Source organism: Rhincodon typus, chromosome 3 (genome assembly GCF_021869965.1).
Source record: "Rhincodon typus isolate 14 chromosome 3, sRhiTyp1.1, whole genome shotgun sequence".
In the NCBI taxonomy this organism is placed as follows: Eukaryota; Metazoa; Chordata; class Chondrichthyes; order Orectolobiformes; family Rhincodontidae; genus Rhincodon; species Rhincodon typus.
The window spans coordinates 30,572,192-30,585,873 of NC_063334.1; the positions used below are offsets into that span (position 1 = coordinate 30,572,192).

General features: G+C 47.0%; 1 protein-coding gene across 1 annotated transcript in view; it reads right to left on the minus strand.

The window, feature by feature from the left end:
• LOC109937970 (A-kinase anchor protein 2) overlaps positions 1–13,681 on the minus strand; it is a gene marked incomplete at its 5' end in the record, with an annotated part of 33,591 nt that extends 19,910 nt beyond the window's left edge. Inside the window, one exon of the mRNA XM_020536456.2 lies at positions 11,419–13,681. Within this exon, the coding sequence (XP_020392045.2) occupies positions 11,419–13,681 (2,263 nt within the window). The remainder of the gene's footprint in view (positions 1–11,418) is intronic.
• Between the last annotated feature and the right edge of the window lies 1 nt (position 13,682).

The following is a 13,682-nucleotide window of genomic DNA, read 5'->3' on the forward strand; positions in this document are numbered from 1 at the left end:
TAGTAGGAACTGCAGATGCTGGAGAATCCGAGACAACAAGGTGCAGGACTGGATGAACACAGCAGGCCAAGCAGCATCACAGGAGCAGAAAGGCTGACATTTCGGGCCTAGACCCTTCATCAGAGAAGGGGGAGGGGAAGGGGGTTCTGAAATAAATAGGGAGAGAGTGGGAGGCAGATAGAAGATGGATAGCGGAGAGGATAGGTGGAGAGGAAACAAACAGGTCGAAGACGCGGGGATGGGGCCAGTAAAGGTGAGTGTAGGTGGGGAGTTAGGGAGGGGATAGGTCAGTCCAGGGAGGACGGACAGGTCAAGGGGGCGGGATGAGGTTGGTCGGTAGGAGATGGGGGTGCGGCTTGAGGTGGGAGGAGGGGATAGGTGGGAGGAAGAACAGGTTAGGGAGGCGGGGACGAGCTGGACTGGTTTTGGGATGCGGTAGGGGGAGGGGAGATTTTGAAACTTGTGAAATCCACATTGATACCATTGGGTTGCAGGGTTCCCAAGCGGAATATGAGTTGCTGTTCCTGCAACCTTCGGGTGGCATCGTTGTGGCACTGCAGGAGGCCCAGGATGGACATGTCGTCTGAGGAATGGGAGGGGGAGTTGAAATGGTTCGCGACTGGGAGGTGCAGTTGTTTGTTGCGAACCGAGCGTAGGTGTTCTGCAAAGCGGTCCCCGAGTCTCCGCTTGGTTTCCCCGATGTAGAGGTAGCCACACCAGTCGCTCCTTATTTCCTCTAGCTCCTCAGAGATTTAATTTCAAGAATATTTTATTGCATATAAAGAGCTTTCAGACATCTTGTGGTGTGGCAGGAATTTTGTAGATGCACATCCTATTTTTTCATCTACTTGTGGAGTGAACACAAACACTGACGTCAAAAAACAGAAGCCTCGTTACTGACATGGAGCAAAGTCTTTTGGTTTTGGAGTGGGCAAGGTTAGAAGCTGTTTGCTTGGTTGTCACATCTAGACTTCAGGGAGATAGTAAGAACTGCAGATGCTGAAGTCAGGGAGCTCAGGATCTGTGTGTTTTGTAGTTTTTCACTGCAGCCAGTAGAGGTCAGTAGAAAACCAGAATCTGCAGCACTGAGCACTGGAGAAAGTCAGGCATCTCTTTTGCATTTTCCAATCTTCTTTCCAGTGCTTGAAGTGTGTGATGTACATTGCAGTTGGGTGGGCATCAGCAATTCATAAAGTCAGAGTCAAAACAGCACAGAATGAAGCAATTTTACCCAGAGGTCATCCTGGTGTGAAATACAGCAATCCATTCAGTCCCACTTCTCTTTCTCCTCACAGCCCTACAAACTTATTTCCCTCAAGCGACAATCCAATTTATTTCAGAAATCAACGTCCCACCTTCCTAAGCAGTTCCACGTCTAATAAGTTCTTCCTTGCATATCCTCTGTGTCTCTTGCCCAATCTGTGTCCTGGTACCGTGAGGGCTTGTATCCACAAAATCCTTTGTCACAACTACAGGAAGTCCCAAAGTAGTAACTGGGAGCAGCTTTTCTTTGTCTACCTTGTCTATACGTACAATAATGTTGTAAAGGTAAAGTCACCATAATCCTAGAGGACCATAGGGCTGCTTGCTCATTAGAGAGAGGTAATGGGTGGTAGCTAAACCTGAGAGTCACCACACCTCAAGGTGAGCAGGTGAAACCTTTATGGTGCAGGAATTGATTCTGTGGTGTTGGTTTCACTCTGTATTGCAAACTAGCTATCCAGCCAACTGAGCCGCAATAATCTTGTATGCCTCTGTCAAATCACCCCTTAATCCATTTCATTCTCAGGAGAATAACCCCAGCTTCTCCAACCTCACTGTGAGGCCTAACTGCAGTCCCCCCAATCCCTGGAACCATTTCGGTGAATCTCCTTTGCACTCGGTCAAGGACTCACCTGTTCTCCCGGAAGTGTACGTGAGCATAATGCACACAACACTCGAGTGGTGGCCTGGGCCGTTTCAAAGTTCGGCATAACTTTCCTGCTTTTGCTCTCAATGATTTTATTTATCCAGCCTTAGATCCCATATGCTTTGCTAACTACTGTCTCAATGTTCCTTGCCATCTTCAAAGATCAATCCATGTGAACCCTCAGGGTCCCCTGTCCATGCACACACTTTAGAATTGCACCATTGTATTGCCTTTCCCCATCTGTCCCTCAAAGTGCACCACCTCACATGTCTGCCCCTCCTGTCTGCCCATGAAAATTCAGTTGCAGTTGATTGGTATCAACCTCACTGTTGCCACACCTCCAAGTTTGGTATCACCCACACATTTCGAAATGCCTTTGATGTGCCGCTTGACAGATTTCCATTAATTCCACCTGGTGGATGAGTTTTGGAGTTCTGTATTTTACTATAACTTCCTTGCCCTGCACAATATAGAATAGCTCCATTTCCAACACACATTAGCATTCAACGTGGGCCTTGCTGTTTAACACAAACATCAATTGCTAAAAGCATCAGATTGAACCATAAAGCACCCACATGTTTTTTTTTGCAATGGCAAGGAGCAATAAATATTGTACAAAATTTGAAGCTCAGACCACACTCTGGAAGTGGTTGATCACAGTTCTATGCGTGTTATTAATCATTGGGCAACAGAATCACCTCTAATTCTGGAAGTCATGGGTACAAGCTAGTTTTAGACCCTCCTGTAACCGTTTCCCCAGAGATTTGGACACATAATCTGGGCTGACCCTTCGGCATGGTATTGAGTGAATGGGCATCAGGTGCTAAATAACTGTGTGGAGCTGTGTAATCCTGGTAGTGCACCTGACCCTGTCAGTTTTGGCTCAAACTATTTCCTTTATCTGTACACAAAAGATCTGCCTTTATTGGATAGAAGCACAACTGGGAAAGGGAGAACTTGCATTTAGACAGCACCTTTCCCAACATCAGAATGTCCCAAAGTGCTTTACAGACAATTACGTAAAACTTACAAAAACATGATATCTTTCAGTATTGTCTGTTCAGAGGAAAATATATTTTATGTGACAGTGGGACGACATCCCCCCGATCTTTGTCAAAATAGTGCTTTGGGATCTTTTACATCCACCCACATGGCCAACCAAGGGCCTCAGTACAATACCAGGATCATTAGCCGCCACTTCCAGGAGATGCCACCACCAGACACATATTCCCCTCCCCTCCCTTGTCCACCTTCCACAAGGACTGTTATCTCTGGGACACCTTGGTCCACTCCTCCTTAACTCCCAACATCTCCTCCACGCCCCACTCCCCACAGCCTCACTGCACCTTCCCCTGTAACCGCAGAAGGTGTAACACCTGCCTGTTTACTTCCTCCCTCCTCAGTATCCAAGGGCCCAGACGCACCTTCCAGGTGAAGCAGCACTTTACCTGCACTTCACTCAGTCTAGTCTGCTCTACATTGGAGAAACAAAGCGTAGACTGGGCGACCACCTCGCAGGACACTTATATTCTGTATGCAAAAAAGACCCTGAGCTTCCAGTGACCTGCCGCTTCAATACACCATCTTGTTCCCGGCCAACATCTCTGTTTCAGGCTTGTCGCCGTGCTCTACTGAAGCTCAGCTGAAGCTGGAAGAACAGCATCTCATTACCTGCTTGTGAACTCTACAACCTTCTGGATTCAACATCGAGTTCAACAATTTTAGGGCTGGATGCACCTTCTCCCATGTTTTTAACCCAACCCTCACACACCAGGCCTTGTTATCACATGGTCTGCTATTACACATAACCCATTGTTAGCCACTTAAAGTCCCCATTAGTAGCTATTCATTCTCCCAGGCTGACCTTTATCCACTCCTTTGTCTGTCCAATTGTTTGCCTCTCTCTTTGGGCTCTATGTCTACCTTTCATTTACTCTTTAGCCCCTATTCCCACCCCATCTTCTGCATTTAAAAAAACATTTTCCTAGCTAGCATCAGTTCTTAGGAAGGGTCACTGGACCCGAAATGTTAACTGATTTCTCTCCACAGATGCTGCCAGTCCTCCTGAGCTGTTCCAGCAATTTCAGATTTTTTTTGTTCCTGTTGGCCTCAGTACAATATCTGATTCACAACAAAGTGGTTCAGATAGTAGAGCATTCCCTCAGTACTGCATTGGCAAGTAAAAGCCTGGAGGAGGCATTTAAATCTGGAGCCTGAACCTGCACACTCTTGATTCAGCGGCAACCGATAGCTGAGCTCAGGTGAACAGAGCCAACAGAAGCTCTAGAAAGCTGAGAGATAGTAAGAACTACTGATGCTGGAGTCAGAGATAACACAGTGTGGAGCTGGAGGAACACAGCAGGCCAGACAGCATCATTTCTGAAGGAGGGTCCCGACCCGAAACGTCAGCTTTCCTGCTCCTCTGATGCTGCCTGGTCTGCTGTGTTCCTCCAGCTTCACACTGTGTTATTGCTAGAAAGCTGACACTTACCCATCGGAAGACCTTGTGGCGCAGTGGTTAGCTTCCCTGACTCGGAGACAGAAGCTCTGTGTTCAAGACCGGCTCCAGGATGCATTCGTTTGAGATGAATTCACAAAGAGACCAAACAGGCTGAGCGTCATCCCTTTGAACAGTCAGCGAGAGAGATTCTGGCTCAACTGGGTGATACAGAGGTAGGAACTCTACCACCACAGGCTTCAAATGCAAGTGAGAAGTGTGTATGCCCACAGCAACCTGGAATATCTGGGGAAATCGGTGGGTTGAGCAATGACCTGGATCAGATTGGCGCCGTGGGCACATTCCCACATTTCCTTTGGAGTGTATAACTTGCCCCTATCCCTGGTGCAGGAACTGTGGGCAGTTCCTGCCTTAAGGACTGAGAACTGCAGCACAGGAAATTTGGACTCCTCCTGCAAAGAAATTAATTCTGCCCTCTCTGGGGAATACCCGAATGAAGCACCATCATGCTTAGAAATGTTACAAGGTTCAGGAACACAAGCCAATGCAACTGACCATCTCCCACCCTTTCAGGAAAATTCTGACCTCCTGATATTTTATTTCCAGTGTGGGGATTTGTGGGGGCAGAGAATAAATGAGAATTGGTGACATTTTTTAAAACAGAAACCGGCAGTTACTGCTATGACTTCATCCTGGCACCATGACAGTGTCTGAACAGTGGGAGTGGATCAGTGCCAAGTAAATGTGGGGGGTTGGGGGGAGACAATGTACAGACTGAATACACAAGCCTGCTCTGGCAAGCATTTAAAGAGAACTGATCAAACACGACTGACAGGGTGAAGTTGCGGATGGAGGAAAGCAAAGCAAACGCCAAGTTTACCGTCATACCTGACCTCAGAGGGGACGCACCACGGATCCAACAGAATTATGTCTTGGCTGAAAGGGTTAAGTGATAAGGAATGGTTGCTTGGACCAGGCAAAAGACATCTAAATTATTTAACCTGGACCAAAGTAGCAGTAGCAGCACCAAACAGAAAATGAAGCAAGCTAATATTCCATGGGACATGGAACGTGAAAGAAAGATGGAACTGAGTTGGTTAAGATGATTCAAGTAGTTGATTGGGTGGATAAAGAAAAGCTATTTTCTCTGGCAGGAGACTTCAGAACCTTAAAACGAGAGCAACACTTTTCAGGGGCGATGTCAAGAAACACTTCTACACACAAGGCTGATAGAAACCTGGGACACTGGCCCCTACACACCCCCAAATGTTGCTGATGTTGGGGGCCCATTAAAAATGTCAAAACTACAACAGTATGCATTTATGTAGCATCTCTCAACTCGCAAAGTATTTCACTGAAATGCTGACAAAGACAATTTGATGCTGACATGGAGAGAGGTGACCTTAAGTTCATTCAAAGGTGTAGATATTCCAGATCATTTCAAAAGGAGGACAGAGCAAGTGAGAGACCATCAGGCAAAGGAGCAGTAGGCCATTCAGCCTTATCAAGTCTGTTTGCCATTCTAGGGAATCATGGCTGACCTGAAACTCCTCAACTCCAATTTTCTGCCTTTGCCCCATAACCCCTGATTCTTTTACTGATTAAAAATCTGTTTGTCTCAGTTTTGAATGTACTTAATGACCCAGACTCTATTGCCCCCTGAGGTAAAGAATTCCACACATTCATGACCCTCAGAGTAGAAATTCCTCATCTCTGTCATACATGTGACCCCTTATCCTGAGATTATGCTCTCTGGTCCAAAACTCTCCCACAAGGGGAAACAACTTCTCTGCATCTACCTCTCAAATCACCAAACAATCCTGATGTTTCAAAAAGTTCGCCTCGTTCTTCTAAACTCCAATCAACACAGGCCCAACCTACTCGACTTTTCCTCATAAGAAAATCTCTCCAGACCTTCTCTGGACTGTCTCTAATGCAAGTATATCTTAGATAAGGGGATCAAAACAGTTCACATTATTCCACTTGTGGTGTGACTAACGCCTTGTATAGTTTTAGTAAGACCTCCCTACTTTTAGACGTCATTCCCTTTAAAATAAAGCCAATATTCCATTTGCCTTCCCTGTTACCTGCTAAACATGGATGCCAGCTTTATGTGATGCACGCATGAGGACTCCCAAAACCCTCTGTTCTGTAGCCTTCTGCAGTCTTTCTCCATTTCAATAATATTCAACTCCTTATTCTTCCTGCCAAAGTGCATAACCCCACATTATACTCCATCCACTAAGTATTTTCCTCACTTACTTAACCTGTCTATATCCTTCTGCAGACTCTTTGTGCCATCCTCACCATTTGCCTATCCACTTATTTTTGCATCATTCACAAACTTGGAGATAGTACATTCACTTCCATTATCCAGGTCATTAACATATGCTGTAATTAATTGTGTCCCTGACACTGATCCCTATGGTACTACACTACAGGTTTACCACCCCAAAAATGCCCACTTTATCCTTTCTTCTATTAATTTGCCAATCCTCTATTGATATTAATATGCTATATCCAACCCCATGGGTTCTTATTAAGTTGCCTAACGCATGGTATGTTACAAAAAAAGAGGAAGTGGAGAGGTTTCGGGAGGGAAGTCCAGAAAGATCAGGGCTTCAGCACTGTCAGGTAGTTGAAGCAGACACTAAGGGCTCTTGGCACGGTGGTAGTGCCCCTTTCTCTGAACCAGGAGTCCCAGTTCAAGTCCCACCTGCTCCAGAGGCAGGTAATAACATCTCTGAACAGGTTGATTAGAGAATATCTAGAAGCGGAGACGATAGCAATGTTTAAGAGGCATTCAGACAGGCACATGAACAGGCAGGGGATAGTGGGATATGGACCATGCGCAAGCCCCAGTGGTGGAGCTCCTGAAATTGTAAATGCTCAAGAAGCCAGAACTGAAATAGGGCAGAGACTGATCGATTTGTTCAGTCAGGCCAAGGAATGAAAGCAATTAAAATGGAGCTCAAATACATTGCAGCCACACTCTTCATTGAATCCTGAACAGGCTCGAGGAAGATTGTACCTTCAATCTTGTAGCATTCTCTCGCCGCTGTGCTGGAACACCAGCCTGGATATTGTGTTGAAGCTTCGAGAGTGGGACTTGAACCAATTACCGGAGGCAAGGATAGTTTCCAGTAGTCACAGTGGACACTGAAAACACTAAACCAAGTTATGGAAAGCGATTATTCATCAATCCTGGAAAGCTGGCAGGAACATTCCCCTGAAAATTCATGTGGTATTTCACACCACTGGTGCTGACCCCTTCAAGGTTCATGGGGTCAGATTCATCGTTTAAATGTCTTCATGGGCACACAGAGACAATCCTGCCACCTTGTCCGAAGGTGCTGGAGAGCTTGGTGATCCTAGTCTCCGTCCCAGGGAAGCAGATGATTGTCCCCAATGCTCCATTTTGTATGGCATCTCTTTAAACAATTAACGTCAATGAACACAGAACAATACAACACAGGAATAGGTCCTTCGGCCCACCATGTCTGTTCCAACCGTGATGCCATTTTAAACCAATCCCATTAGCCTGTGTATGGTCCATATCCCGCTATCCCCTGCCTGTTCATGTGCCTGTCTGAATGCCTCTTAAACATTGCTATCGTCTCCGCTTATAGATATTTTCCAATCAACCTGTTCAGAGATGTTATTATATGCCTCTGGAGCAGGTGGAACTTCAACATGGGACTCCTGGTTCAGAGAAAGGGGCACTACCACTGTGCCAAGAGCTCCTCGTCTCTGCTTCTACTACTTCCCCTGACAGTGCACCTACCATCTTCTGCAAAAACAAAGTATATCGCACATCTTCTTTAAACTTTCTCCCCCTCACTTTAAACTTATGTCCCTTAGTATTTGATGTTTTCATCCTGGGAAGAAGACTTAGAGTATCGGCTCTATCCATGCCCTCATAATTTTATGTATTTCTATCTGGTCGCCCCCCTTAGCCTCTGATGCTTTAGCAAAAACAATCCAAGTTTGTCCAACCTCTCCTTATGGCTAATACATTCCAATCCAGGCAACCTTCTGGTAAACCTCTTTTGCGCCCTCTCTAAAGCTTCCACATCCTTCCTATGATATGGTGACCAGAACTGCACATGGTACTCCGAATGTAGGCTAACTAAAATTTTATACACCTGCAACATGACATACCAACTTTTATTCTCAGTACTCTGACCGATGAAGGCAAACATGCCATACCCCTTATCTACTGGTGTTGTCACTTTCAGGGAGATATGGACTTGCACCACAAGATCCCTTTGTATATCAATGCTCATAAGGGTCCTACCATTTGTTGTAAACTTTCCTCTAGCATTTAACCTTGCAAAATGTATCACCTCATTGTCTGAATTAAACTCCATCTGACATTTCTCTGCCCAACTTTTCAACTGATCCATAACCTCCTGTATCCTTTGATAACCTTCCCCATTACCCACATCTTCACCTATTTTTGTGTTGTCTGCAAACTTACTAATCAGACCACCTACATTCTCATCGCTTTTCAAAACCTTCCATATGCTTCCTTTCTCTTTTTGACTTGCCCTTCTTGTCACCCAAGGTTCCCAAATCTTGCCATTTTGGCTAAACTTAGGAGTATTATGTTCAATTCTGGTCACTACATTACAGGATGGATGTGGAGGCTTCAGAGAGGGTGCAGAAGAGGATTATCAGGATGCTGCCGGGATTAGAGGATATGACCCAGAAGGTTAGGCTAGAAAAACTCGGGTTGTTTTCTCTGGAGCGGCAGAGGCTGAGAGGAGACTTCACAGAAATCTATAAAATTATGAGATGCACAGATAGGGTTGATGGTCAGAATCTTTTTCCCCAGAGTTGAAATGTCTAAGACCAAGGGGCATACATTTAAGGTGAGAGGGATAAAGTTCAAAGGAGATGTGAGGGGCAAGATTTTTTACACAGAGAATGGAGGAGCCTGGAATGCCATGCAAGAGGTGGTGGTGCAGGCAGATACAATAGGAGAGTTCAAAGGGACTTTTAGATAAGCACATGAATATGCAAGGAAGGGAGGGATATGGACCAAGGGCAGACAGAAGAGATTAGTTTAATTTGGTGTTATGTTCGGCACAACGTTGCAGACCAAAGGGCATGTTCCTGTGCTGTACAGTTCTAGGTTTATCTTTCATCCTTGCAGTAACAGGCTGGCCCTGCCTCTGATCAACCAGACTCCCATATGTCAAATGTGGGGATTTACCCTCAAACAGCCACCTCCAATCTAATTTCTCCAGTTCCTGCCTAAAACTGTCTTCCCCCAATTTTGCACTTTCACCCGAGGATCAGTGTTATCTTTATCCATTGCTGTCTTAAAACTTATGGTATTATGATCACTGTTCCTAAAATGCTTCCTCATTCGATCACCTGGTCAGGCTCATTTCCCAATACAAGGTCCATTACAGCTCCTTCCCTCCTTGGACCATCTACATATTGTTTTAAGAAACCCTCCTGGATGTACCTAACAACTTCTGACCCACCTAAGCTCCTGCTACGAAGGGAGTCCCAGTCAAAACTGGGGAAGTTAAAAATAACCGTTTTGTGTTTACATCTTTCCATGATCTGTTCTGCTATCTTTGTGGCTATTGACAGGCCTATAGAGTAACTCCATCATAGTGACTGTAGCTTTCTTATTCCTGAAATCGACCCAAATGGCATCACTGGATGAGCCCTCCAAGACGCCCTCTTTTAGTACAGCTGTGACATTTGTCTCAATCAATAATGCAACCCCTCCACCCCTTTTACATTCCTCTCTATCTCAACTGAAACATTCAAACCCTGCGATTGGCCTCTCTTGGTCTCAATGTGATACTGAGATTCAGTTGATAAGGCAGGTTCTGACCAGGCTGGGCAATCTCATGTCCAAAAGTCTGGGAAGGATAAGTAACAGGGACTCACCCCAATGAAGACATTCCAGAGTCACTGAAACTTACAATAGAGAAGATGACCATTCAGTCTGACATAAAACCTGAAAGAACTGCGGATGCTGTAAATCAGGAAAAAAACCAGAAGTTGCTGGAAAAGTTCAGCAGGTCTGGCAGCATCTGTGAAGGAAAAATCAGAGTTAACATTTCGTGTTTGGTGACCCTTCCTCAGAAATCAGGGGTTCTAAGGAAGGGGCACTGAATCCGGAACTTTTACTTTGATTTTTTGCTTCACAGATGCTGCCAGACCTGCTGAGCTTTTGCAGCAACTTCTGGTTTTGTTCCATTCAGTCTGGCACACCTGTACAAGCTTGACAAAACAGCAGTCTGCTTAGTCCACTGACTACCCATCTCTTGTTCTGAAGTCATTACAACTCAGAGTGAGGCCTTTTGGTCCATCAAGTCCATGCTGTAAAGAAATCCAGTCAGTCCCACTTCCCAGCTTTATCTCTGTACCTCCGCAAGTTTATCTTCCTCAAACTCCTATCCAATTTCTTTTTGAAATCATTGATTGCCTCCTGCTTCTACCACCGTCATTGTTATCAAGTTTAACTGTCAGAACCAAAACCAGTGGTTATCAATGGAAGAGACTGAACAAATAAGCAGTTCGGGAGAAGGGTCTTTTCCCAGAATATGGTGAAAATATGGAACAAAGGGAATGCTTAAGGTGATTATTGTAGAAATATTTAAGAGGGAACAAGATCAACATGTGATGGAGAAAGTACTAGAAGGTTAGCCCGCCCAAATGAGAAGAGGAGTTTAATGTGGAACATAAACACCAGTACAGACCAGTTGGACTGAATGGCCTGTTTTTGTGCTGTAAATTCTACGTAAACCACTGAACCACAGCATGGAAAGGAGACCATTCGGGTCAGCATGCACATGTTAGTTTCTTGAAAGATCCTATTGGGCCTACTCCTCTGCACTGGCCTCGTGGCCCTGAAAATTCCGTTGTTTATATTGCTTGACCAAATTGGAATGAGTTCATTTCGGAAACCCTGACATTAATTTCTACTCAGGATCTAGGTTCATGAGCTCGAATCAAGGAGATGGAGTCTGGAGCAGACTGCTTGGTCTGCCTCTCCCAGGGATGGAGTGCGATGGACTCTTACCGGGGGCTGTTGTTCTGGAAGAATAGGCCTGGGGTAGCATGGGCTGCTTGGCTCTGGTGGGTCTCTGAACAGTCCTGAGGACCTCCCTCTGGCGCCGCAGCTCCTCCTCTCGGTCCTGCGCTGCCCGGATCTCCTGCTCGATCATCGACAGGGTCTTCTGCCGGCGGGTGCGCAGCTTAAACGGCCCCGTTTGGGCGATGACCTCGGGCTCCTGCGAGTGGCTGACAAAGACATTGTTTCGGGAATAGTCCGTCGGTTCCAAATAGTTGGCACTGTCGCTGAAAGGGCTGAACTCGGGCTTGTACAGGGAAGGTGGCGAGCTGGCCCGGGGGACGTCCATGGTGCCGCACTTTACATCCACTGCCGATCCCTTCGACACGGAGGAGTATCGCCGCTCCTGTGCCACGGGCGCTGGGGCATGGGAAGGCTCCGACGTCGCTGTCCGCGGTTTCGACAGGGCAGCCCCCACAGGGTCGACGGGCACTTGCTCATCTGCCAACACCCTTATCGGCTGCGGTGGTGCCGTTGGGTGATCTTCGCCCGTCCCAGCCCTGTCTGTGTGGCTCTGTTGCGCCAATGCGAGCTGAATGGCATTCTGTACCAACATCTCCGCTCGGTACTGCAGCTCTCGGTCCGTGTCCGATAGCCCCCGGCACTGGTCCGGCTCACCGTCTCCTAGCGGGCTCGAGGTTAACTCCGCCTTGAGGGAGCGCTCATCTCTCTCTCTGTCCACGGGGGTTAGCGCCGGGGGTGTCTGAGGGTGGGAAAACTCCTGAGATCCACCCAGTGAGTAATCCAGGGAAACGTTCATGGTCTCATTTGAAGCACCACTGTCACTCACATTATCAATACTGAGGTCGTTGGAGAGCGTCTCCATCACAGTGGTGTCCTGCGATCGAATGGACAGCTCGTCCAAACCAGAATCCAGCTCTTCTGTGGTTGCAGGAAGGCTGACGCACTTAAAATATTGGTCGGAAACGTCACTGTCGCCGTCTTCATTGAGCATCGTCAAAACTGCCCTGACCTGAGTAAACCCTTCATCGTCCACAAAGACTTTGTTGACCACCTGGTGTTTCATGCTGTTGCTGATAAATTGGTCAGGAGAAGCCTGTCGAAGGGGCACCGTGCCAATTACTTCCTCTTGTTGCTGGTTACCCTGCAGCGTGGGTGCCATCCCCTGGAATGCAGCTTCCTGCTCTCCTCCAGGCACCTTCATGCTCAGTTTGGACGCTTTCCCAATGGACACCTCACTGGCCCCGATTTGCACCGTCTGCCCGTGAGCTTCAGCTAGCTCAGTCATCCCTACTGCAGCCGCACTGTTGTCTTTTACCAGTGTGTCTGCCGTCCTTGTCCCTGACCTCAACGAGACCCCCTTATTGGCTACCGGCCGCTTCTGGTTGGGCTGAGCGGACGTTTCCGATTTGGTTTCCATCTTTAAAAACTGCTGCCTCGCTGTTGAAAAATCTATCTGCTCCGTGACGACATCTTCCCTGTTTACAATGATGGGGTCCGGCGTTACAAACACGTGGGCTTTCTGTCTTGGAGAAACTGGGGAAAGGCCCCCGCTCTGTTTCTTCTGTTTGCGTTCCGCATATTTTTTGTGCGATTCCAGCTTATCTGGGTCCAGCTGCTCCTCAATAGTCTTCTCCTGTGGTGGCTTCCATTTCTCTGCAATACTGGGATTCTTCTTGACCACTTGGCTTCTAATGACTTCTCGTCTTGCTCTTTCAAGTTCAGCTATTTCACTGGAAGCTCGAGTTTTCTTAATCCTGTAGGATTCGTTTTTGTCATCGTCCACAAAAAGCTTGGAGGGTTTCTTGTCTTCGTGATAGGCCCGGAGCTCAAACTTGGCTTCTTTCTTCAGAGGGATGATGGTCGCTTCGCCATTGTTGAAGGATTTCCTGCGAGGTGACACTTCCTCCTGCTGCTCCCTCCCCACACTCTTCTGATTGGAAAGTGGTTCCGTCGTAGTATTCCCTGTGGAGTGGCCGTTCAGATTGATCTCGCCTGCCTTCACGTCGTCAGTCTCCTGTTGCTCCACAGGAGGGGACCCCTGTCTTGCGATGGAACTGTCGGGCGAGAGTGGAGCGTCGAGCCTGGTGGAAAGGGGTGGACTTTGCCTGTCTGTGATCGCTGTACTTGGCTCAGGAGAAGCTGGCACATTCGATCCGTTCTCCAGAACAGAGTCGCAGCAATTGGCTTCCAAAACCTCGTCGAGGTACCTGATCTCCTTCGCAACGTCACTGTCCAACGATTCACGTTGA